At 39.7% G+C, this 27,180-nt stretch overlaps 1 protein-coding gene and 1 pseudogene across 2 annotated transcripts; both read left to right on the forward strand.

Annotated features, from left to right (window-relative positions):
• LOC307057280 (tripartite motif-containing protein 60-like) lies at nucleotides 1-1,382 on the forward strand (annotated as a pseudogene). The gene has a single exon. The product of its transcript is annotated as a tripartite motif-containing protein 60-like (transcript).
• Nucleotides 1,383-16,341: 14,959 nt separating this feature from the next.
• TRIM60 (tripartite motif containing 60) lies at nucleotides 16,342-17,214 on the forward strand (the record flags this gene model as incomplete). Its single annotated transcript, XM_079710425.1, is given in 5 exon segments — nucleotides 16,342-16,528; nucleotides 16,531-16,700; nucleotides 16,704-16,853; nucleotides 16,855-17,040; nucleotides 17,164-17,214. Coding segments are annotated over 5 exon segments (744 nt in total).
• Nucleotides 17,215-27,180: the final 9,966 nt, after the last annotated feature.

Genomic DNA, 27,180 nt, shown 5'->3' on the forward strand with positions numbered 1-27,180 from the left:
ATGGTCCTGGCATCTTCCCTGGCACAGCTCCAAGCAGAGGCCAGCTGCCCCATCTGCCTGGATGACCTGAGAGATGCAGTGACCACTGACTGGGCACAACTCCTGTCACCCCTGCATCCAGCAGTGCTGGGAGGGTCTCCACGACATCTTCCCCTGTCCTGTCTGCCTCCAGCCCTGCCCTGACAAGGGCCTCAGGAAGAACAGCCAGTTATGTCACATGATTGATTTTGTAAAGCTGCTCCCCAACACAAGGGGCAAGAGCAAAAGGCTGGAAGTGAAACCCCCATGTGAGAAGCACAGGCAGGTTCTGAGCCTGTTCTGTGAAGGACCTGGAGCTGCTGTGTCTTCAGTGCAGGGTCTCCTCTGACCACCGCGATCACCCCCTTGGCACCCATGGAGCAGGCTGCAGCCTGTCACAGGACGAGGCTCAAAGTCCACATTGAGCCCCTGACAAAGCAGCTTGAAGATACTGAAAAGTCATTAGAAATGCAAGCCTCAAAATCATTTGATTTGGTGCGGAAGGTGAACAATCAAAGGAGGGAATTGCACTCCGAAGTTGAATGCATTAAGCATTTCTTGGGAACAGAGCATGATGAAATTCATGTTAGGTTACTAAGTGAAGAGAAGGATGCTCAAGATAAAATAATTGAAAAAAAACACCAAATATCGGGCCACGGATCCACGTTGAAAAATCTGCTTGGTGAAATAAATGGTAAGTGTTGCAACCTGACCTGGATTTACTGACAGGCATTGAAAGGATCCACAGCACATATGGAAACCTAAAGAGCCCGGCAGCCTTTTCCTACAAATTAAAGAAGGTGGTTTTCACTCTCCCCCCACAATATTTTGGCCTCCACAAAATGATCTGCACATTTCAGGTACATCTGACACTAGATGCTGAAACTGCTCACCACAGTCTCAAAGTTTCACAAGACAGGAAAACTGCAACATTTCGAAGGATGGAACCAAACTGTGTTCATAATCCTGAGGCATTTACTTCTCACCTAGAAGTCCTGAGTTCTGAGGGATTTGATGCTGGCAGGCATTTTTGGCAGGTAGAAGTAAGAGGCCTAGGTGACTGCTCCTTAGGTGTGTGTAAAGAATCTTTCCCCAGAAATGCTCCTATATCATCATACCCAAGCAATGGCTGCTGGCAAATTCAGCTCTGGGGTAGTACACCTAACACAGGGGATTCAGGAAACCCATGTCGGATTGGCGTTTTTCTGGACTCCGAGTTGGGAGAAATTTCTTTTTATAATTTGAAAAAGAGATCTCCTTTATATTTATTCAGTGACATTTTTACAGAAAAACCTATGCCCTATTTCTCTATTGGACCTTTTTCAAAATCACTTACACTAAGTCTAGTTGAAGATGAGTACTGAGCCGCCTTAGAAGACAATGTGTATGTTCTATTTTCTCCCTGTGTTCAGAGAACATCCTTGTAATAAACAGTAATAAACAAACAAACAAAAAAACAAAACAATGTTACTTCCTCGGGGAGGCCGGGCACAATCTTCACCCACCCAGAAGCAACTGATCCAAAGAGGTGACTGATTGTTCTTAGGTTTCAGAAACAAAACTACCCCTCCCCCGCTGCACCCTGTGACCCCAGCTCGCATGAAGCCTTTGGAGTTGTGCTCTTCACTCCTCTACTGCGCAGGGAAGGAGGAAGACGCGGTGGTAAAGCTTTTCAAACCAACCTCAAAGCACTAATAACATGAAAATGTCGCTCCGGAATTAGAGGATCAGCAGAAGCCAATGACTGCCCGGTCACCTGGGAAACGACCCCTCCCCACCATCTTGCTCAGGCTCTTCCAGGTCCCCACCATTAGACATTGAGCATGCGCAGGCCCATCCGCGCCCACTTCCGGTGCAACCACCCATCACCATGTCCTCGAGCGAGTTTCCAGGGACTGGCCTCTCAGGGGCCAGAGATGTGGGCCTTGCCCTGGAGCCTCCAGACTGCTCAGAGCCTCGGGCCTGAGAGGGCTGAGCCACGTGCTCCAGGTGAGCCGGGAGGGCCCTGAGGAAGGGCGGAGGGAGCTTAGCTGAGCAGGGGGCTTTCTGGGCATCTCCTGGCGCCAGACTTAGTGGTCTCTTAAGAAAAGTCACAGGTCGAATCTTGAGAGCTAGGAATCAGCCACAGGTTTAATTTCTTAGCCTGATGTTTATTGAGCCCACGCTAGCCGAGCTTTCCAACAGCTATAAGAATGGAGTAGATAATCAGTTTTGAGGAAAAATAGCAAAGAATTCAGACCATGAACCATACACTCTAGTGTCATTAACCAATGGCTGACAAAAATAAATGTAAAATCTCAAGTGGGATTTGTGGTGTGACAGATATGTGGTGGCAGGAAGCAAGCAGAGGGGCCGGAGGGTCACATCCTCAGGATCTCGCTGTTTTAACAGTAATGAACATTGGAGAGTAAGAGGATTACATTTGAGTGTAGAGTGCTGTAGAGTTATGGAATTGATGGTCGGCATGGAGTAGAAGACGGTAGTCAGAATAGTCAGCCTGTGTATGTAGCCTGGACTGGAAAAGTGGCCCCCAAAACTGTTCTTTTCACTCCAAGGCCTGAGTCTAGAAGGTGGGGTTGGGGAGATAAGTATGGGGGAGGGGAGAACCCATTAGGAATATGTGTGGGAACTCCAGGGTACCTGCTTGATTTAAATGAAATCGTCTTTATGAAACAATAGTATGGTTCCAGAAATTTCAGTCTTTTATGTTTTTGGCTGTGCTACACAGCTTGTGGGATTTTAGTTCCCTGACCAGGGATTGAACCTGGGCCCTAGGCAGTTAGAGTGCAGAGTCCTAAACCCTGGACTACCAGGGAATTCCCTTTTTTCTTCTTTTTAGTCTTTTTTTAATTGGAGTATAATTGCTACAATGTTGTGTTAGTTCCTGCTGTACAATGAAGTGAATCAGCTACGTGTATCCATATATCCCCTCCTTCTTGGACCTCCCTCCCACCCCACCCCCCATCCCACCCATCTAGTTCATCACAGAGCACTGAGCTGAGCTTCCTGTGCTTTATAGCATGTTCCCACTAGCTATCTATTTTATGCATGGTAGTGTATATATATATCAATCCCAATCTGCTTAATTGGTCTTACCCTCCCCATCCCCCACTGTGTCCACATGTCCATTATTTATGTCTGTGTCTCTATTCCTGCCCTGAAAATAGGTTCATCTGTACCCTTTTTCTAGATTCCACATATATGCATTAATATATGATATTTGGGTTTTTTCTTCTGGCTTACTTCATTCTGTATGACAGACTCTAGGTCCATCCACATCTCTACAAATGACCCAATTTCGTTCCTTTCTATGGCTGAGTAATAGTCCATTGTATACATGTGCCACATCTTCTTTATCCATTCATCTGTTGTTGGACATTTAGGTTGTTTCCATGTCCTGGCTATTGGAAATAGTGCTGCAATGCATATTGGGGTACATGTGTCCCTTTGAGTTATGGTATAGTCAGGGTATATGCCTGGTAGTTGGATTGCTGGGTCATATAGTAGTTCTAATTTTAGTTTTTTAAGGGACATCCATACTGTTCTCCGTAGTGGCTGTACCAGTTTACCTTCCCACCAACAGTAGAGGAGGGTTCCCTTTTCTCCACACCCTCTCCAGCATTTATTGTTTGTAGATTTTTTGATGATGGCCATTCTGACTGGTGTGATACCTCATTGTAGTTTTGATTTCTATTTCTCTAATAATTAGTGGTGTTGAGCATCCTTTCATGTGTCCCTTGGCCATCTGTGTGTCCTCCTTGGTGAGATGTCTATTTAGGTCTTCCACCCATTTGTTGATTGGGTTGTTTGTTTTTTTGATATTGAGCTCCATGAGCTGTTTGTATATTTTGGAGATTAATCTGTTGTCTGTTGCTTCATTTGCAAATATTTTCTCCCATTCTGTCAGTTGTCTTTTCATCTTGTTTATGGTTTCCTTTGCTGTGCAAAAGCTTTAAAGTTTAGTTATGTCCCATTTGTTTATTTTTGCTTTTATTTTCATTACTCTAGTAGGTGGGTCAAAAAAGATCTTGCTGTGGTTTATGTCAAATAGTGTTTTTCCTATGTTTTCCTCAAAGAGTTTTATAATGTCCACCCTTAAATTTATATCTTTAATCTATTTTGAGTTTATTTTTGTGTTCTAATTTCATTCTTTAACATGTAGCTGTCCAGTTTTCGTAGCACCACTTATTGAAGAGTCTGTCTTTTCTCCATGGTATGTTCTTGCCTCCTTTGTCATAAATTAGGTGACCATATGTGCTAGGGTTTTTCTCTGGGCTTTCTACCCTGTGCCATTGATCTATATGTCTCTTTTTGTGCCAGTACCATACCTTCTTTTTTTTTTTTTTTTTTTTTTTTTTTTTTTTTTTTTTTTTTTTTTTTAAATTTTATTTATTTATTTATTTATTTATCCTGTGTTGGGTCTTCGTTTCTGTGCGAGGGCTTTCTCTAGTTGTGGCAAGTGGGGGCCACTCTTCATCGCGATGCGCGGGCCTCTCACTATCGCGGCCTCTCTTGTTGCGGAGCACGGGCTCCAGACGCGCAGGCTCAGTAGTTGTGGCTCACGGGCCCAGTTGCTCCGCAGCATGTGGGATCCTCCCAGACCAGGGCTCGAACCCGTGTCCCCTGCATTGGCAGGCAGACTCCCAACCACTGCGCCACCAGGGAAGCCCCATACCTTCTTGATTACTGTAGCTTTGTAGTATAGTTTGAAGTTGGGGAGCCTGATTCCTCCAGCTCAGTTTTTCTTTCTCAAGGTTACTTTGGCTATTCAGGGTCTTTTGTGTTTCCATACAAATTGTAAGATTTTTTGTTCTAATTCTGTGAAGAATGCCATTGGTAATTTGATAGGGATTTCATTGAATCTGTCGATTGCTTTGGGTTATATAGTCATTTTCACAACATTGATTATTCCAATCCAAGAACATGGTATATTTCTCCATCTGTTTATGTCATCTATGATTTCTTTCATCAGTGTTTTGTAGTTTTCTGAGTACAGGTCCTTTGCCTCCGTAGGTAGGTTTATTCCTAGGTATTTTATTCTTTTTGTTGCAATGGTAAATGGGATTGTTTCCTTAATTTCTCTTTCGTTGTTAGTGTATGCAAATGCGAGAGATTTCTGTGCATTAATTTTGTATCCTGCAACCTTACCAAATTCATTGATTAGTTCTCATATTTTTCTGGTGGCATCTTTAGGATTTTCTATGTATAGTATCATGTCATCTGCAAACAGTGACAGTTTTACCTCTTCTTTGACAATTTGGATTCCTTTTATTTCTTTTTCTTCTCTACTTGTTGTGGCTAGGACTTCCAAAACTGAATAACAGTGGTGAGAGTGGACATCTTGTTCCTGATCTTAGTGGAAATGCTTTCTATTTTTCACCATTGAGAATAATGTTTGCTGTGGCTTGGACATATGTGGTCTTTATTATGTTGAGTCAGGCTCCCTCTTTGCCCATTTTCTGGAGAGTTTTTATCATAAATCATTGTTGAATTTTGTCAAAAGCTTTTTCTGCACCTATTGAGATGATCATATGGATTTTTTCTTTAATTTGTTAATATGGTATATCACATTGATTGATTTGCATATTTTGAAGAATCCTTGTATTCCTGGGACAAATACCACTTGATCATGGCGTATGATCCTTTTGATGTGTTGTTGGAGTCTGTTTGCTAATATTTTGTTGAGAATTTTGCATCTATGTTCATCAATGATATTGGTCTGTAATTTTCTTTTTTTGTGATATCTTTGTCTCATTTTCATTTCAGGGTCATGCTGGCCTGATAGAATGAATTAGGGAGTGTTCCCTCCTCTGCAATTTTTTGCAAGAGTTTTAGAAGGATTAGTTTTAGCTCTTCTCTAAATGTTTGATAGAATTCACCTGTGAAGGCGTCTGGTCCTGGAATTTTGTTTGTTGGAAGATTTTTAATTACAGTTTCAATTTCATTACTTGTGATAGGTCTGTTTACATTTTCTAATTCTTCCTGGTTCACTTTTGGAAAATTGTACCTTTCCAAGAATTTGTCCATTTCTTCCAGGTTGTCCATTTTATTGGCATATAGTTGCTTATAGTAGACTCTTATAATTCTTTGCATTTCTGCAGTGTCAGTTGTCATTTCTCCTTTTTCATTTCTAATTATATTGATTTGCTTCTTCTCTGTTTTTTTCTTGATAAGTCTAGCTAAAGACTTATCAATTTTGTTTATCTTCTCAAAGAACCAACTTTTAGTTTTATTGATCTTTGTTATTGTTTTTCATTTCTATTTCATTTATTTCTGCTCTGATCTTTATGATTTCTTTCCTTCTACTGACTTTGGGTTTTCTTTGTTCTCTTTCTCTAATTGCTTTAGGTGTAGGATTAGATTGTTTATTTGAAATTTTTCTTGTCTCTTGAGGTGAGATTGAATTGCTGTAAACTTCACTCTTAGAACTGCTTTTGCTGCATCCCAGAGGATTTGGGTTGCCATGTTTTCATTGTCACTTGTTTCTATGTGGTTTTTGTTTGTTTGTTTTGGGTTTTTTTTGCGGTACGCGGGCCTCTCACTGTTGTGGCCTCTCCCGCTGCAGAGCACAGGATCCGGACGCACAAGTTCAGTGGCCATGGCTCACGGGTCCAGCTGCTCCACAGCATGTGGGATCTTCCTGGACCGGGGCACAAACCCGTGTCCCCTGCATCGGCAGGCGGACTCTCAACCACTGTGCCACCAGGGAAGCCCTCTATGTATTTTTTTATTTCCTCTTAGATTTCTTCAGTAATATCTTGGTTATTTAGTAGCACACTGTTTAGCCTCCATGTATTTGTGTTTTTTATAGTTTTTTTTCCTGTAATTGATTTCTAATCTCATAGCGTTGTGGTCGGAAAAGATCCTTGATATGATTTCAATTTTCTTACATTTTCTGAGGCTTGATTTGTGACCCAAGGTGTGATCTATCCTGGAGAATGTTCTGTGTGCACTTGAGAAGAAAGTGTATTCTGCCACCTTTGGGTGGAATGTCCTATAAATATCAATTAAATCTATATGGTCTATATGGTCACTTAAAGCTTGTATTTTCTTATTTATTTTCTGTTTGGATGATCTTTCCATTGGTGTAAGTGGGGTGTTAGTGCCCCCTGCAATTATTGTGATACCGTTGATTTCCCCTTATATGGTTGTTAGCATTTGTGTTATGTGTTGAGGTGCTCCTGTGTTAGGGGCATAAATATTTATAATTGTTATATCTTTTTCTTGCACTGATCCCTTGATCATTATGTAGTGTCCTTCCTTGTCTCTTGTAACATTCTTTATTTTAAAGTGTATTTTATCTGATATGAGTATTGCTACTCCAACTTTCTTTTGATTTCCATTTGCATGGAATATCTTTGTCCATTCACCCACTTTCAGTCTGTATGTGTCCCTAGGTCTGAAGTGGGTCTCTTGTAGACAGCATATATATGGGTCTTGTTTTTGAATCCATTCAGCCAGTCTGTGTCTTTCAGTTAGGACATTTAGTCCATTTAATTTAAGGTAATTATGGATATGTATGTTCCTATTACCATTTTCTAAATTATTTTAGGTTTGTTTTTGTAGGTCCTTTTCTTCTCTTGTGTTTCCTGCCTAGAGAAATTCCTTTAGCATTCGTTATAAATCTGGTTTGGTGGTGCTGAATTCTCTTAGCTTTTACTTATCTGTAAAGCTTTTGATTTCTCTGTCGAATCTGAATGAGATCTTTGTTGGGTAAAGTAATCTTGGTTGTAGGTTTTTCTCTTTCATCACTTTAAGTATATCCTGCCACTCCCTTCTGGCCTGCAGAGTTTCTGCTGAAAAATCAGCTGATAACCTTATGGGGATTCCCTTGCTGCTTTTAATATTTTTTTCTTTGACTTTAAATTTTGTTTGTTTGAGTAATATGTGTCTTTTGGTGTTTTTCTCCTAGGGTTTATCCTGTACGGATTCTCTGGGCTTCCTGGACTTGGGTGGCTATTTTGTTTCCCATGTTAGGGAAGTTTTCGACTATAATCTCTTCGAATATTTTCTCAGACCTCTTTTTTTCTCTTCTTCTTCTAGGACCCCTATAATTCGGATGTTGGTACCTTTAGTGTTGTCCCCAAGGTCTCTGAGATTGCCTTCAATTCTTTTGATTCTTTTTTCTTTGTTCTGCTTCTCAGCATTTTTTCCCACCATTCTGTCTTCTAGCTCACTTATTCATTCTTCTGCCTCAGTTATTCTCTTATTGATTCCTTCTAGTGTATTTTTCATTTCAGTTATTGTGTTGTTTATCTCTGTTTGTTTGTTCTTTAGTTCTTCTTTGTTAAACATTTTTGTATTTTCTCGATCTGTGCTTCAATGCTATTTCTGAGATTTTGGATCGTCTTTACTATCATTATTCTGAATTCTTTTTCAGGTAGCTTGCCTATTTCCTCTTCATGTATTTGGGTTTGTAGGTTTTTACCTTGCTCCTTCATCTGTAACATATTTTTTTTGTTGTCTCATTTTTTTTTTCTGATGGGTAGACTGTGTTCTTGTCTTACTGGTTGTTTGGCCTGAGGCTTCCAGCATGGAGTTTGTAGGCTGTTGGGTACAGCCAGGTCTTGGTGCCGAGATGAGGATCTCCAGGAGACCTCACTCTAATTAATATTCCTTGGGATCTGAGGTTATCTGTTGGTCCATTGGTTCGGACTCGGAGATCACCACAGGAACTCAGGCCTTATGCCCAGCCCGTGAACCAAGATTCCACCACCCATGTGGGGCAGCAAAAAAAAAAAAAGAAAGAAGAAAAAAAAAGGAGCAGAACAATAACAAACAGTAAAAATTAAAATAAGATTAGAAAACTAACAAATATGTTAGAAAAAATAAAAATATAGATGAAATATGACCAGAAGGTAAAACAGAACCATAAGAGCAAAAATGAGGAAAAATAAAAAAGCTGCAAAAGGACTTGGCCGTGGGGGATGGGGCTTATGTGGGGGGCAGGGCTTTGGCACAGGCGGGGTGTAGGTGGCGGCCTATGCCTAGGGCGCAGGCAGAAAAGACCCTGGAGGGCTGGGGGCAGGGCTTAGGGTCATCAGGAGGGGCCCTTGAGTGCCTCAGGCCTTGGAATGTGGATGATCAGGCCCAGGAACCCAGCAGGCTCCAGTGGGTGGGGAAAACTCCATCTATGCCTTCCCTCCCCCACCATCCTCAGATCCCAGAGGGTCCCTCCCCATCTGCCCCTCCTCCATTTTTCCCCTCCCTCCCTCCTATGCCCCTAGGATCTCTGCAGCCAGGGGGGCCCCAGAGGTTGGAGGACACCCCCGGGACCCCAGCAGGCCTCCCAGAACCTGATTGGGCAGGGGAAATGCCAGCTGCATTCCCCCCTGATCGTCTAAACCCCTGAGGGTCCCTCCAGGTGTGGGAAGCTCTCCCTCTCCCAGCCACCCCTCAATGGCACCGGTTCCATCTGGCCTTCACCCCTCCTTCTCGCTTACTACCCCCCATGTCCTACCTGGTCACTCAGGGGTTTCTCCTATCCCCTTGGGTGTTGAGGTCCCCCCAGCATCTGGTAGGTGCCCTAGTTGTGGGGAGACACAAACTCTGCATCCTTCTACTCTCCCATCTTCTTTAGCCATACTTGTAATGTACTACCTGTATAGCCTTGGGCAATATTCTTAAGACCTTATATATTTAATCAGCCAAAATGCATTTGTAAAATATGGAATTTTAAACAAGGATTAGGAATCCATGACATGACAGTGTTATTTATGAACATTAGATTGGAAGGTCAGAAGAGTTGGAAGACACATTTTCATTACTTTATACATTTCTTTTTATACCATAGAGGAGGAAAAATATTTTTCCCTCTACTCTGCTAGGTTCTTGGCTGAGACACCCCTCTTCCCTTCCATAATTAAAGATTAACAGGAGAAAAAACAAAACAACTTTAAATACATATGGTCATGTAGGAGCCCCACAAAGGAATGAGACTCAAAAGGCAGCCCGGCAACTGAGGCTTATATACCAGACTGAGAAGAGCAAAGGGATAGGGACCTGGGTTTCAAATGGGAGGAAGGCAGTTCACTGGAAGGTGAGTAGAGGAAATTGTTGGTAAAGTTTGCTCTGCCATGCAAATAAGTCAGGTAGATGAATGATCTCTGGAAATAGAGCACTTCCAGGTACAGTCTCCCTTTCTAATGTAAATTTCCCTAAATTCTACTCTGTTTTCTGAGCTTCTGTGTCAACAGTTTCTCAAAATAGTCTGCTCAAAATCATCCTTATGCCAAATGGGCATATTTTGGGGTGGCATATTCTGTTATCCTTTAATTACAATATAACAAAAAAGAATTTTAATGCACTAATACCTTACAGCTCCTTCAAAACTAGAATGCATGCAAACTTTCTTTGCCAAACTACTGCCATGAGCAGTTAACACTTTTTCTTCTGACTAAAGATTTAGCAGTACCAAAATTTATAGTAGCTTTTAGACTGAAATAGTGCTATCATATATACTTTAATACAATGTTACATGATATAATAAAAATCTAGGCAGTTGAGATAGATTTCTAAGAGCTTTTTTCACTTTGAAAATGTATAAGATCTTGTGTCTAGGAGTCCCCAAGACTATACCTAGGTACAGCTATTACTTGTGTCTAGGAATCCCCAAGACTATACCTAGGTACAGCTATTACTAGGGGGACTCAGAAATCTCAGGCTAAAGTATATTCAGACCTGTGATTGATTATAGTGAATGGATACAGCAAAATCAACAAAGGGAAAAGATGCATGAGATGAAGTCTCAGGAAACCAAGGCAAACTTCCAAGAGTCCTCTCCCAGGAGAGTCACACAGACCCACTTAATACCTCCAGCAACAAGTTGTGACAACGTGTGTGAAATGTTGTTACCAGGGAAGCTCTTTAGAGGCTTGTTGCCCCCAAATCTGGGGGAAACAGGTCATGTAGCCAGCCTCTGCCTAGCATGTATCAGATCTCCAGATTCCCAGAAGGAATACTGGTGGTTAGCATAAACCACATCATTTGTACCTACACTTTAGCACAGTGAGCCATTATCAGGAAATAGTGGTAACCCTTACAGAATCCACCTTCCCAGACAGGACCCAAGGGCCAGCCTTTTAAGTAGGCCTTTCTAAGGACAGCAGTCTTAAGCCTGCTCTTTTAACTCTTTTTTGTACAGTGCCACTTATTGAGCATCTGTTCTGGGTTAGGTACTGCATGTCATCCCCAAAGCACCATGGTGTATTCATCAACCCAGAACCCTAACATTCAGGGGGGTTTGGGGGGGGGGTTTAACGGAGGTTTCATTATGTTGACATTGTTTATTAAGTCATTGGTCATTGGTGATTACCTCAACCTCCAGTGCCTCTCCCCAGGAAGTAGCAGGTTAGGACTGAAAGTCCCAACCCTCTAATCGTACCTTGATCTTTCTGGTGACTTGCCTCCATTCTGGTGATGTCTCTGGGTCCTTGGCCATCACTCATCTCATTAGCATACGAAAGACCCTCTTAACACTAGGGAGATTTCAAGGTTGTTAAGAGTCCTGTGTCAGGAACCTGGGATAAAAACTAAATATATATTTATTAGGTACAGAAGTAACAAGAAGTACAGTGTGCTTAATGGTTTAGAGTTTTACGCTACTGGGAAGTTAATAAGTTAGCCTGTTAATGTTTCATAGTTGGTGCCAGATGACACAAACTCCTGGGTCAGAGACAGAGGACTCTTACTACTGGCACAGCCAGCAGCATGAGCATCATGATGTGTCAGTTCCCCATACCTCCCAAGTCTCACAGAGGTGATGTGGAGGGGCCACGTGGATGCTGTGCACACTGCAGGTTTGCAACACATTCAGAGATCCCTGAGTTTGGGGGATCCCCTTTCATAGCAAGCCTGTTTCTGCTCCCACAGGGAGACTTTACCTCCCCTTTCAAGGATGCTTTCTGCAAACACAACCCTGAGAAATGGCCCTAATGGTATAAGTATATTAGTGTAAACTGGGTACAATAAAGTTTTATAATAAAAAAGGAGACTGTCCATATTCTCAAGAAATATTAGTTTAAATATTTAAGGGAAAACTGACATGATGTCTGTAATTTAAACTGTTCAAAATAATATATTCTACACATGTATATATTCATACACATTCTTGCCCTGACATGTAGTGAGAAAGAATACTGGTCAGACCAAATCTTAAAAACTGGACACTCTAAGCAAGGGAATAAGGGAGGTGACTACATTATTGTTTCAATATCGCTGTAGTTTTGAAGACTTTCAAAAGGAAAAGTTAGAGAAACCTCTGGCTGGTTTATTCTGTCCTGTCATGCCTAATTTCCAGGCAGAATTATTCTCTCAAATAGTGGCTACTCAACCATCAGTACACTATTCCTTTTTCTTCTCCCCCACATTATCAGGCACCATTTTTAAACTTTTTCTGCTGTTCACATTTCACATAAATGATGCTTGAACATAGTAAAATTGTCACGATTTCACATTTAATGCTGGATTTGTGCTTATAACCAAGGGGAAATTACCCCATTCTGACTCATAACTTCTACGCTATCTTATTTCAGAATTATTAAAATGTGAAAAGAAATATGCATCTTAGAATTAATAAAATATGGTTGTATATACTTATCATGCATTTTATCATCCCTCCTTGCCCATAATCCAGCTCACTTTAGGAGAACATTGGGCGTAGGGTCCTGAAGGAACTTAAGCCAATTGGACTGTGTATGGCCTGCCTTCCTGAATATACATGCAGGTAATCCTCTTCTAGAGGTAAATCACACTCCCCACCCCACCCCAGCTAACACTCACCTTGAGTAGGAATTACTTGCCAAATATTCTGGCCACTGTTATCCGCATGTGTGTGTTTGGATAGCAGGGTTTGTGTGGTGTGTGTAAATGGTAGGAATGGGCTGATAGAAGGTGGGTTTTCAAACACAGACTGACTCACAACTCCTGTCTCCTTTTCCTCTGATCTAGCAGGGCTCAGTATTTCTGAAACCCTTCTATATTAGTGTCTCATCTGTATAAATATTATTCCCTTTGACTAGGTGACCCTTTCCTTACTTTTCCCCGGGTTGAGTTGAGGCTTTGTGGAAGGAGCTTGAGTCTCCTTCTCTGGTAAGGTTTGCTGTGCATCAGGCACTGTGGTAAGTGCCTTCCACACAGTCATTGATTCTCAATTAAACCCTCACACCAACTATGAAATTAGTGCTGGGAGAGGAATTTCAACATAGGCCTTTGAAGTCTTTTATGTATGCCAAGAATGCAGGGCCCTGACTTCCCTTCAACCAGGCCATCTAATACCACTTCATGTATAAATATTCTCAGTTGCACCTACAATGTCCTTTATAATTTTTTCTCTCTATTCCCAGAGAAATTCAGATTATATTTGGTTGTTGCTTCTCTTTAATTTTTTGTAATTGAACAGTCTCCCCACTTTTGTTTTTTATATAACATTGACATTTTTAATATTAATGTTTTTTAGGGTTTATTCATTTTGTATTTATTATTATTATTTATTTTTTAATAAAAAGCCCTTCTTGAATATCTACTACAGGCCAATGAGCAAGGTAGACTAAGAACCTACTTATCTTACTCACTATTGATGGACAAAAGAGAAACTAACCAACAAACACACACATGAAGTAGACAATTTTAGATTATGATTGCATTCTATGAAAGAAAATAGAGGGGATAGCAAGACAGTTCAGGGAGAGGAAGACAGTCAAACTATGTGAGTAGAAACTGTTTCCTCGAGGAGATAGCATTTGAGAGAGGAGACCTGACAGAAAACACAGAGGTGTACAAAGATTCCTGCGGAGAATGCTTAACTCCATAGCAATGACCTCAGCATCGATGAAATAAAATTTATATTTTAAGGCAGGACAAGAAAATTTAAACATAAAATTCTCTTTCTGTGTTTGTTTGGGCCACCTCTCTACCTCCCCAATGTGCAGGGTGCTTCTGCATTACACATAAACCAGAGCTCCTCAAAGATGGGACTGCCTGCTCAACCTTAAAGATCAATTGTTTTCCCGTTCATCTGACCCTAGCAACTTAACTTCTTAAAAGAATAGCATCGGGGCTTCCCTGGTGGCGCAGTGGTTGAGAGTATGCCTGCCGATATAGGGGACACGGGTTCGTGCCCCGGTCCGGGAAGATCCCACATGCCGCGGAGCGGCTGGGCCCCTGAGCCATGGCCGCTGAGCCTGAGCGTCCGGAGCCTGTGCTCCGCAACGGGAGAGGCCACAACAGTGAGAGGCCTGCGTACCGCAAAAAAAAAAAAAAAAATAGAATAGCATTCTTTCCCAACTCTGTAGGAGGTCATAGTGACTTGCTGCTCACTTTGGACCTGCTTACCTGGACTATGTATCCTTCATGAACTTTATGTAAAATATCAGTATATCATTTTGATATATGATCCTTTGTCTTGAAAATGTATATGACTTTGCTTTCCAACTTCTAATAGGTGGAACAATTCTTTCTGAGAGTCTGTCTCCCAGATTATAATCCTCAGTTTGGCTCGAATAAAATTTCCCCTTTTTTCTTCTTGATTGTTAATTAAATTTTTGTAATCACCATATTCAACCAAAAAAAGTTAATTTTTGCTGCAATGTACCAAGGAAGAAAGAACGATAGGATTCAACCTCAAAGTGACTAGTCAGGATCAGTACTTAAGATTTTGTATATCATGTTGAGGAGTTGAGGTTTTAAAGTGCATTCAGACACTGGAAAAATTTAATCACTGGGAAGAGAGGATATAAGTTGTCTATTCAATGGAAAATTTTGATTACTGAGTGGGAATGGATGCAAGGGAGCAAGAGTGGAAGCAGGCTGACCAGGTAGAAGGGTGGTACCACAACCAAGTGGAGAGCTCTTGGTGGCTTGGTCTAGGTTAGGCTTCTGTACTGCATTCATATATCTCACAAGGTAGGGGACTGCCCCCAAAAGGTACAGAACAATAAATGAGTAGAAAAAGCAAGGGATATAGTGATTTATATCCCAGTGTACTACAAAATGAATGAAACCACTTCCATTTAAGTTAACCATTTGGATGAGCCTGCAGGTGATTTTTCTAAAATTTTAATACTTTGAAATAATGATAGATTCAAGGAACTTTTAAAGTTAGTACAGAGGGGTCCCATGGACCCACTGTCTACGTTCCCATGTTTCTTAACAATATTATATGGAAACCAAGAATTTAATATTGGTCAAATGAGTACGTATAGTTCTGTGAAACTTATCACATGCAGATTCATGTAGCCACCACCAAATAGAGAACTATTCCATCTCTATGAAGTCTTATAGTCACAGCCATCACACTCCCACATCATACCAAAACCATGACACCCGCTTTTTGTGAAGTAGTATTTCAGAGTAACATTCAAAGATCATGACCCCTCATCTATAAGTATTTCATCATGTATTTCCTAAGAATACAATATTTTCTTATGTAGCTAAAGTGTAATTTTAGAATTCAAGAAGGTTAACTATGATACACTTATCTAATAAGTAGTGCATATTCCGATTTTCCCCATTGTCCCATACTATCCACTTTACAGCAGTTTTCCTGCCTATCTAGAATCAAAGCTTAAGATCATGAATTTCTCTTAGTTGTTTCTTTAGTCTCTCTTAATGTATTTTTTTCAGTGTCATTCTTGTTTATGCAGTGTTTAAGACCATTGAATGTTCCATGGTTTCAATTTTGGTGATTATTTCCCTGTGATTAGATTTGAGTAATGGGGGGGCAGAACTTTTCCATATGTGCTGTTTTTCTTCCCATCGCAGGCCATCAGTTTATCCATTCATTGGTCAGGAGGTGTTCTCTAGTCTCTACATTGTAAAGGCACTTATTTTGTCTCTCTACACATGAACTATAATTCTTAGAATAATATTTTGAGATTGTGTGAATATATTATTTCCCATGAAATTTTACCTTACAGTATTTGCAGTCATTGATGATTCTTGCCTGAATTAATTATTATATTGTGATTTCCAGTCTAGTAAATTTTGAAATTAAAAGCTTTTCTCCCCCATAGGAATGATTGCTTTCTTGAACCTGTGGCTACTTACTTGTAGAAGAAACTCATTAATGTTAAATTTGGGTGGGCTAATTTGCGATACAGCTACAAGCAGTAAATCTCTCTTGCCCTTCAAGTTGAGGTAGGTGCAGGAGACTCAGCAAGACTTCGGTGGCTGTCATCAGCATGCCGGTCCAGTGCAATGTAAAGCAGGTCAATCTGTGATCTCTGGAGGAAGATATTCACTTCTCACTGGTTCTTGAGCTTGAGGCAGGCCTTGCCAGAGGGAGCATTCTTATCCACCACTTTTGTTCTCAACTCAGTGGAGTTCATGACAGCCCTGGTACAGGCACAAGAGGTGTCTAGCTACCCCATCTGTGTGGATAACTTGAAAGATCCAGTAACCATCAACTGTGGGCACAGCTTCTGTTGCTCATGCATCAACATGACTTGGAAGGACCTAGGTGATACCTTCCCCTGTCCTATCTGCCATTTTTGGTTTGGAGACAAGAACATCAGGAGCAAACTCAGCTCAGTCATTTGACTGAAATTGCTAATTTACTCCAGATCAGAAGGAGCACGTGGAAGGGGCAGGAAGAGAATTCTGTGTGTGAGAAGCACAATCAGTTTCTGACCCTTTTTTGTGGGAAGAACCTAGAGGTTTTATGTACACAGTGCTCTTTCTCCATTTAATACCAGAAACACTACAATTGCCCCATCATGAAAGCTGCCTCTCATCACAGGAAAATTCTAGAATGTACCATTGAGCCCTTGAAGAGTGATATGGAACAAGTTGAAAAAGTGATAACTCTGCAAGCCAGCCAATCAGTTGAACGTGAGAAACCAGGTTAAATGTAGGAGAGAAGAAATAAATTCTGAATGTGAGCAATTTAGACTGTTTCTACAGAATCAGCAAGAGGATATTCTTAGGCAGATGGAAGATGAAGAGATGGACATTTTAACAAAACTCTATGAAAACTTTGTAACATTTACAGATCATGCTTCCATACTGAAACAACTGCTGAGGGAGGTAGGGGAATCTTGCCATGACATAAGAACAACCACTCTGCGGATGTGGTTAGACTATCCTTGTAAACCTGTTTGTTCTTTTTGTTCACCTATAAACTCTGGCTAATGTATTTTGTCAACTCAGCCAATTTATAAGCATGAAAGTTACCAGTATGGGAAGACATGGCAAAACTGAGTCCTGATCATTAACTTGTAATGATATATTATCTAAAAGAATAATTTGGAATGAGAAATATTAATTCAGATTATTGACAGTAAGAAGAAATTTGGTGTAATGTCACAAAGTACAGAAAAAAATACACTCACTGTTAGCTTTCATATATATGTCTAAAATTCACTCTGAAGTTCAAAAATATAAAATTCCTTTAACACACTCAAGATCATTAACTATGAGTTTTTTTTTTTTTTTTTTTTTTGCGGTAGGCGGGCCTCTCACTGTTGTGGCCTCTCCCCTTGCGGAGCACAGGCTCCAGATGCGCAGGCTCAGCGCCATGGCTCATGGGCCTAGCCGCTCTGCAGCATGTGGGATCTTCCCAGACCGGGGCACGAACCCTTGTCCCCTGCATCGGCAGGCGGACTCTTAACCACTGCGCCACCAGGGAAGCCCTATGAGTTTTAACATATCCCTGCACTTCTGGTTCACTTAAGAAAAATCAGAAAATACAGTTTAGTAAAGGAAAAAAAGAATATTTACTGATAGTCTCACCACACAGAAATAAACATGATAAGAATTTGTTATCATTTTTTAGGACATTTTAAATGTAGATATATAGTCATGCATTGAAAAAAATTGCATACGTAAATTTGCTTTTTTTAAATTTAAAATGAACATTTTGCATGTTAATAAATATATATGTGCAACATCATTTTCAATTGTTGCATGGTATACATGTGCCACTGTTTATTCAGTTTATCCATTATTGTTGGATAATTTATTTTTCAGGACTCTTTCAGTTGCAAGGAACACAAAACTTAAACTGCCCCAGACTAAAAGAGGAAAAGTCTTAGGCAGGCTGTCCTGTGTTTGCAAGATAGCTACCAGCAGTTCTGGAATAATATCCTTTCAACTCCAAGTTCAGCAGGTGGAGGAAAAGCCATGCCTTCAAATGTTCTAGTTCTAGAGTTCACTCTAACTAGACCAATTTGGATTCGACCACTGTATGGAGAGGAGGAGCTGGGTGTAACCCAACAAAATCAGAGTGATCTTACCAGAATGAGGGAATATGAATGCTGATGGGCAAAAACAGCATCTGTCCACTACAGACATTTTCAGTGTTTGCAACTATTTGCCTTCATGGACTATATACCCCAGGGACTATCCTTGAACATAAATCTTTAGAAACATGATTGATTATTTCCTTGGGATATATACTTAAAAGAGAAATTACCAGATCTAAGAGCATGGTATATTTTTAATGAATTTTATACCTTTTGCCAAATTGCCCTCCAGAAAATGCTGCCAATTAACCTGTGCTTTAGAAAATAGGAAACTCTGTGGAAATTTCTCTCTCACTTTTTTTTCTTAAAGCTTAGACATATATTTATGGCTTAAAAAGATTGCCAGTTCAATTATATAGAATGAAAGTATTCTGTACATTGAAAAACAACTCAAACAAATAAAAAGTTTCCTCATATCTTTACCATTACTGCTAGGCAAAAATTTCATCTTTTTTTACTTTGTATTTATATTAATTACTCCTAAAAAATTATATATACATATATCTATTGGTATTTTTATTCTGTAAATTTTCTGCTAATGTCCTTAGGCATTTATCCATTAGAGTTTTGTCTTATCCATTTATAAAAGTTGTCATGTATTCACCCTTAATCTTTGTCGTATATGTTGCATTTACCTCTTAACTTGGTTAGAAGCTAATAAAGTTTAGAGTCTATAATATAGAGGCCTGGTTTGTTGCCCATGTTTAAAGCCTGTTTCCACCACTTTGTTTTGTGTCTTTGGGCAAGTTCTATAACCCTGCCTCTGCCTAAGTTTCCTTTTTGGGAAATGGAGATCATAAATAGTATTTATTTCACAGAATTGCTCTGAGGATTAAATGAAATAATGCATCTGAATAGCTGAGGACAGTGTCTGGTATATAGTGATCAATTTTAGATATTATTTTTGTTTGTGTTGTTTTTCAATGTACAGAAGATTTACATTTTGTGTAATTGAATCTAGCAATCTTTCTTTTAAGCCTTCAATAAGTGTCTAAGCTTTAAAAAAAAAAGATAAAAGAACTTTCCACAACTTTTTATTATCCAAAGCACAGATTAATTGGCAAGAATTTGCTTTGTATAATTGCTAATCTGGGGACTTCTCTGGTGGCGCAGTGGTTAAGAGTCCGCCTGCCAATGCGGGGGACACGGGTTAGATCACTGGTCTGGGAAGGCCCCACATGCCACGGAACAACTAATCCCGTGTGCCGCAACTACTGAGCCTGCACTCTAGAGCCCGCGAGCTGCAACTACTGAGCCTGTGTGCCACAACTACTGAGGCCCGTGCGCCTAGAGCCCATGCTCCGTATCAAGAGAAGCCACCGCAATGAGAAGCCCACGCACCACGACGAAGAGTAGCCCCTGCTTGATGCAACTAGAGAAAGACCACGCACAGCAACAAAGACCCATCGCAGCCAAAAATAAATAAATTTTTTAAAATTCATTTTAAAAAATTGGTAATCTGTACAGTCTTAGAGAAAAACTATCTGGTAATTAATGCCACTGAATTATACACTTAAAAATAGTTAAAATAGTAAATTTTATATTATAAATATTTTTGTATAATTTTTAAAAATTAATAATGTAATATTCCAAAACCTATTGAATTGTACACCTAAGTGAGTGAATTATATGGTATGTGAATTTATATCTCAATAATGCTGCTTTCTTTAAAAGCCTAGCTGGAAAAGTAATGTCCACTTAGAATATGACAAATTTCCCTTCTCTTTCCAAATGAAGGCACTATGACAATAAGAATTGCTTTGCATTTTGATTCATTCATTTGACAAATATTTACTGAGTACCTATTATAGGCCAAGCACTGTGCCAGCCCCTGGGGATTCATTGGAGACCAAAACAGTCATGGAGATTATTATAGTAAAGGTATGGGGGCCAGACATTTAAAAAATTCACCCAAATGAATATTTAATTATAAGTCCAAGATGTGCTTCTTGGAAAACTGAAGATTACTGTATAATGGGAAAATAATTTAGACTAGGGGTCAGGAAAGGCCTCTTTGAGGAAATCAAGCTAAGGCTTCAGGGAAGAATAGGACTTATGCTGGAGAACTTCCCAATGAATTCCATGAACATACTATAGTAAATAACGAACAGCCTATAGCAACATTAAATTTTAGGGGAACAGCTACAACAAAAACACCCTACCAATTTTCCTAACAAGATATTTAAACCTACTCAGTTCTTACACTGATAAATGATGCTGGGATGCAGTAAATGTTCTATGCCAGCACTTCTTAGACTTTGCTGTGCCTATAAATTTTCCTGAGGGTCATCTAGAATGCAGATTCTGATTCACTAGGTCTGGGCCAGACACTGAGATCCAGATGTGGCCGTGCTGCCTGGCAGAGCACCACATTTAACTAAGGAAAACAGACATCGCCATTAAATAGATGCAGCAGCTTTCCTGAATTATCTTGTGAACTCTCTCTTGAACTGTTTATTTTCAGTTGAAGCAAGTTTGCTGCTGTTGGATTTCATAAAGCTTTGACTGAAGAACTGGCTGCCTTAGAAAAAACTGGAGTCAAAACAACATGTCTCTGCCCTAATTTCATAAACACTGGCTTCATCAGAAACCCAAGAACCAGGTAAGTTGAGACAGAAATGGACAAAAAAAGATTGGGGATTGCTATGAATATCAACAGTTCTGTGGGTTTTCCTAAGTATTTTAATCATTGAAACACCTGATATTCGAGGCCTTTACCTCATCTCAGTTTCAGCTTCTGTAGACTGTGGGAAAATAGGTGGAGAGACGTAGAGAGGGAGAGAATGTATATAATTATAGATATGAATGACACAGTGAAGTTGCTAATCTTTCCTTTAAGTCTGGTGGTTCTCAGACTTAAGTATACATACATTTCTCCAGGAGCGCTTGGGAACCATGTAGGGGTCCCACCCCACAGAGATGTTGATTTATTCACTTTCTTTGGGATGCAGTAGTGGCGGGGAAGGGAGCCTGGAACTCTATATGTTTAGCAAGCCTCATAAGTAATTCTGATAGTGGTGATCCAGGACCACAATGTTAAAAAAGGCCTTTCCTTTGGTAATCTAGAGGTTATCCTCCAAATAAGTAGCAGACCATATTCTGTTCTTGGTTAAAAAATAAAATTACAAAGGATCGGTGCTGAGGTTTATTTTTAATGTTTCCTCTGGGAATAGCTTTAATGTTTTTGTAAACATGATGCATACTTTTAAAAAAAAACTTCCAACATACACATAAATACAAATAAAGTTTCTTTTTAAATTTCCTTAAAACCCTCTATCCAGTGGAAACTACTTTCAACATTTTGAAGAACATCCATTTGGACATCTCTTTATGTACAGATTAAATGTCTAAATTTCATATAATTAGCATATATTACATATGGGATTCTGGAAGCAGTAAGTAAACTGCTTGCTTCCCTAAGCATTATGATTATAGATAACAATACTGTATTAAAAAGTTCAAAGTTGCTAAGAAGATAGATCTTTTTCTTTTTTAACATCTTTGTTGCAGTATAATTGCTTTACAAGGTTGTGTTAGTTTCTGCTATATAACAAAGTGAATCAACTATATGTATACATATATCCCCATATCCCCTCACTCTTGCATCTCCCTCCCTCCCACCCTCCCTATTCCACTCCTCTAGGTGGTCACAAAGCACCGAGCTGATCTCCCTGTACTATGTGGCTGCTTCCCACTAGCTATCTATTTTACATTTGGTAGTGTATATATGTCAATGCCACTCTCTCACTTTCTCCGAGCTTACCCTTCCCCCTCCCCCTGTCCTCAAGTCTGTTCTCTACATCTGTGTCTTTATTCCTGTCCTGCTCCTAGGTTCATCAGAACCATTTTTTTTTAGAGTCCATATATATATGTTAGCATATGGTATCTGTTTTTCTCTTTTTGACTTCACTCTGTATGACAGACTCTAGGTCCATCCACCTCACTACAAATAACTCAAATTTCGTTTCTTTTTATGGCTGAGAAATATTCCATTGTATGTGTGTGCCATATCTTCTTTATCCATTCATCTGTCGATGGACACTTAGGTTGTTTCCATGTCCTGGCTATTGTAAATAGTGCTGCAATGAACATTGTGGTACCTGACTCTTTTTGAGTTATGGTTTTCTCAGGTATTTGCCCAGTAGTGGGATTGCTGGGTCGTATGGTAGTTCTATGTTTAGTTTTTTAAGGAACTTCCATACTGTTCTCCATAGTGGCTTTATCAATTTACATTCCCACCAACAGTGCAGGAGGGTTCCCTCTTCTCCACACCCTCTCCAGCATTTATTGTTTGTATATTTTTTGATGATGGCCATTCTGACTGGTGTGAGATGATACCTCATTGTAGTTTTTTGTTTGTTTGTTTGTTTGTTTGTTTTTGCAGTACGCGGGCCTCTCACTGTTGTGGCCTCTCCCGTTGCGGAGCACAGGCTCAGGACGTGCACGCTCAGTGGCCATGGCTTACGGGCCTAGCCGCTCCGCGGCATGTGGGATCTTCCTGGACCGGGGCACGAACCCGTGTCCCCTGCATCGGCAGGCAGACTCTCAACCACTGCGCCACAAGGGAAACCCCTCATTGTAGTTTTTTTTTTTTTTTTTTTTTGCGATACGTGGGCCTCTCACTGCTGTGGCCTCTCCCGTTTTGGAGCACAGGCTCCGGACGCACAGGCTCGGCGGCCATGGCTCACGGGCTCAGTCGCTCCGCGGCATGTGGGATCTTCCTGGACCGGGGCATGAACCCGTGTCCCTTGCATCGGCAGGTGGACTCTCAACCACTGCGCCACCAGGGAAGCCCCCTCATTGTAGTTTTGATTTGCATTTCTCTAATGATTAGTGATGTTGATCATCCTTTCATGCGTTTGTTGGCCATCTGTATATCTTCTTTGGAGAAATGTCTATTTAAGTCTTCTGCCCATTTTTTGATTGGGTTGTTTGTTTTTTTGAGATTGAGCTGTATGAGCTGCTTGTATATTTTGCAGATTAATCCTTTCTGAATTGCTTCATTTGCAAATATTTTCTCCCATTCTGAGGGTTGTCCTTTCATCGTCTTTATGGTTTCCTTTGCTGTGCAAAAGCTTTGAAGTTTCATTAGGTCCCATTTGTTTATTTTTGTTTTTATTTCCATTTCTGTAGGAGGTGGGTCAAAAAGGATCTTGCTGTGATTTATGTCATAGAGTGTTCTGCCTATGTTTTCCTCTAAGGGTTTTATAGTGTCTGGCCCTACATTTCAGTCTTTAATCGATTTTGAGTTTATTTTTGTGTATGGTGTTAAAGAGTGTTCTAATTTCATTCTTTTACATGTAGTTGTCCAGTTTTTCCAGCACCACTTATTGAAGAAGCTGTCTTTTCTCCATTCTATACTGTTACCTCCTTTATCAAAGGTAAGGTGACCATATGTGCGTGGGTTTATCTCTGGGCTTTCTATCCTGTTCCATTGATCTATCTTTCTGTTTTTGTGCCAGTACCATACTGTCTTGATTACTGTAGCTTTGTAGTATAGTCTGAAGTCAGGGAGCCTGATTCCTCCAGCTCCTTTTTTCTTTCTCAAGATTGCTTTGGTTATTCAGGGCCTTTTGTGTTTCCATACAAATTGTGAAATTTTTTGTTCTAGTTCTGTGAAAAATGCCATTGGTAGTTTGATAGGGATTGCATTGAATCTGTATATTGCTTTGGGTAGTATAGTCATTTTCACAATTTTGATTTTCCCAGTCCAAGAGTATGGTATATCTCTCCATCTGTTTGTATTGTCTTTAATTTCTTTCATCAGTGTCTCACAGTTTTCTGCATACAGGTCTTTTGTCTCCTTAGGTAGATTTATTCCTAGGTATTTTATTCTTTTTGTTGCCGTGGTAAATGGGAGTGTTTCCTTAATTTCTCTTTCAGATTTTTCATCATTCGTGCATAGGAATGCAAGAGATTTCTGTGCATTAACTTTATATCCTGCTACTTTACCAAATTCGTTGATTAGCTCTAGTAGTTTTCTGGTAGCATCTTTAGGATTCTCTATGTATAGTATCATGTCATCTGCAAACAGTGACAGTTTTACTTCTTCTTTTCTGATTTGGATTCCTTTTACTTCTTTTTCTTCTCTGATTGCTGTGGCTAAAACTTCCAAAACTATGCTGAATAATAGTGGAGGGAGTGGGCAACCTTATCTTTTTCCTGATCTTAGAGGAAATGGTTTCAGTTTTTCACCATTGAGGACAATGTTGGCTGTGGGTTTGTCGCATATGGCCTTTATTATTTTGAGGTAAGTTCCCTCTATGCCTACTTTCTGGAGAGTTTTTATCATAGATGGGTGTTGAATTCTGTCAAAAGCTTTTTCTGCATCTATTGAAATTATCATATGGTTTTTATCCTTCAATTTGTTAATATAGTGTATCACATTGATTGATTTGCATATATTGAAGACTGCTTGCATTCCTGGAATAAACCCCACTTGATCATGGTGTATGATCCTTTTAATGGGCTGTTGGATTCTTTTTGCTAGTATTTTGTTTAGGATTTTTGCATCTATGTTCATCAGAGATATTCACCTGTAGTGGCTTTTTTTTGTGACATCTTTGTCTGGTTTTGGTATCAGGGTGATGGTGGCCTCGTAGAATGAGTTTGGAAGCGAGCGTTCCTCCCTCTGCTATATTTTGGAAGAGTTTGAGAAGGATAGGTGTTAGCTCTTCTCTAAATGTTTGATAGAATTCTCATGTGAAGCCATCTGGTCCTGGGCTTTTGTTTGTGGAAGATTTTTAATGACAGTTTCGATTTCAGTGCTTTTGATTGGTCTGTTTATATTTTCTATTTCTTCCTAGTTCAGTCTCGGAAGGTTGTGCTTGTCTAAGAATTTGTCCATTTCTTGCAGGTTGTCCATTTTATTGGCATATAGTTGCTTGTAGTAATCTCTTATGATCCTTTGTATTTCTGCAATGTCAGTTTTTACTTCTCCTTTTTCATTTCTAATTCTGTTGATTTGAGTCTTTTCCCTTTTTTTCTTGATGAGTCTGGCTAATGATTATTCAATTTGTTTATCTTCTCAAAGAACCAGCTTTTAGTTTTATAGCTCTTTGCTATTGTGCCCTTCATTTATTTTTCTTTTAACAGACCCATCTCCTTTTTATTTATTTATTTATAGAGTTATTTATTTATTTATTATTTATTTATTTGTTTGTTTGTTTTTGACTGCATTGGGTCTTTGTTGCTGTGCGCTGGCTTCCTCTAGTTGCGGCAAGCAGGGGCTACTCTTTGTTGTGGTATGCAGGCTTCTCACTGTGTTGGCTTCTCTTGTTGCAGAGCATGGGCTCTAGGTGCGTGGTTTTCAGTAGTTGTGGCACACAGGCTCAGTAGTTGTGGCTCATGGGCTGTAAAGCGCAGGCTCAGTAGTTGTGGCGCACGAGCTTAGTTACTTCGTGGCATGTGGTATATTCCCAGACCAGGGCTCGAACCCATGTCCCCCACCTTGGCAGGTGGATTCTTAACCACTAGGCCACCAGGGAAGTCCTGTGTCCTTCATTTCTTTTTCATTTATTTCTGATCTCATTTTTATGATTTCATTCCTCTGCTAACTTTGGGGTTTTCTGTTCTTCTTTCTCTAATAACTTTAGGTATAAGTTTAGTTTTTTTATTTGAGATTTTTCTTGTTTCTTGAGGTAGGATTGTATTGCTATAAACTTCCCTCTTAGAACTGCTTTTGCTGCATCCCATAGGTTTTGGGTCCTCATGTTTTCATTGTCATTTGTTTCTAGGTATTTGTTTATTTCCTCTTTGATTTCTTCAGTGATCTCTTGGTTATTTAGTAGTGTATTGTTTAGCCTCCATGTGTTTGTATTTTTTACAGATTTGTTCCTGTAATTGATATCTAGTCTCATAGCATTGTGATTGGAAAAGATACTTGATATGATTTCAGTTTTCTTAAATTTACCAAGTCTTGATTTGTGACCCAAGATATGATCTCTCCTGGAGAATGTTCCATGAGCACTTGAGAAGAAAGTGTATTCTGTTATTTTTAGATGGAATGTCCTATAAATATCAATTAAGTCCATCTTGTTTAATGCATCATTTAAAGCTTGTGTTTCCTTATTTATTTTCATTTTGGATGATTTGTCCATTGGTGAAAGTGGGGTGTTAAAGTCCCCTAATATGATTGTATTACTGTCGAGGTCCCCTTTTATGGCTGTTAGCATTTGTCTTATGTATTGAGGTGCTCCTATGTTGGGTGCATTTATAATTGTTATATCTTCTTCTTGGATTGATTCCTTGATGATTATGTATTATCCTTCTTTGTTACTTGTAACATTCTTTTAAAGTCTATTTTGTGTGATATAAGAATTGCTACTCCAGCTTTCTTTTGATTTCCATATCCATGGAATATCTTTTTTCATCCTCTCAGTTTTAGTCTGTATGTGTCCCTAGGTCTGAAGTGGGTCTTTTGTAGACAGCATATATAAAGGTCTTGTTTCTGTATCCATTCAGCCAATCTGTGTCTTTTGGTGGGAGCATTTAGTCCATTTACATTTAAGGTAATTAGCGATATGTATTTTCCTTTTCCCATTTTCTTAATTGTTTTGGGTTCGTTATTGTAGGTCTTTTCCTTCTGTTGTGTTTCTTGCCTAGAGAAGTTCCTTTAGCATTTGTTGTAAAGCTGGTTTGGTGGTGCTGAACTCTCTCAGCTTTTGCTTGACTGTAAACGTTTTAATTTCTCCATCAAATCTGAATGGCATTCTTGTTGGGTAGAGTAGTCTTGGTTGTAGGTTTTTCCCTTTCATCACTTTATGCCACTCCCTTCTGGCTTGCAGAGTTTCTTCTGAAAGATCAGCTATTAACCTTATGGGGATTCCCTTGTATGTTCTTTGTTGTTTTTCCCTTGCTGCTTTTAATATTTTTTCTTTGTATTTAATTTTTGATAGTTTGATCAATATGTGTCTTGGCGTGT

The sequence above is a fragment of the Hyperoodon ampullatus genome (assembly GCF_949752795.1).
Source record: "Hyperoodon ampullatus genome assembly, chromosome: 1".
In the NCBI taxonomy this organism is placed as follows: Eukaryota; Metazoa; Chordata; class Mammalia; order Artiodactyla; family Ziphiidae; genus Hyperoodon; species Hyperoodon ampullatus.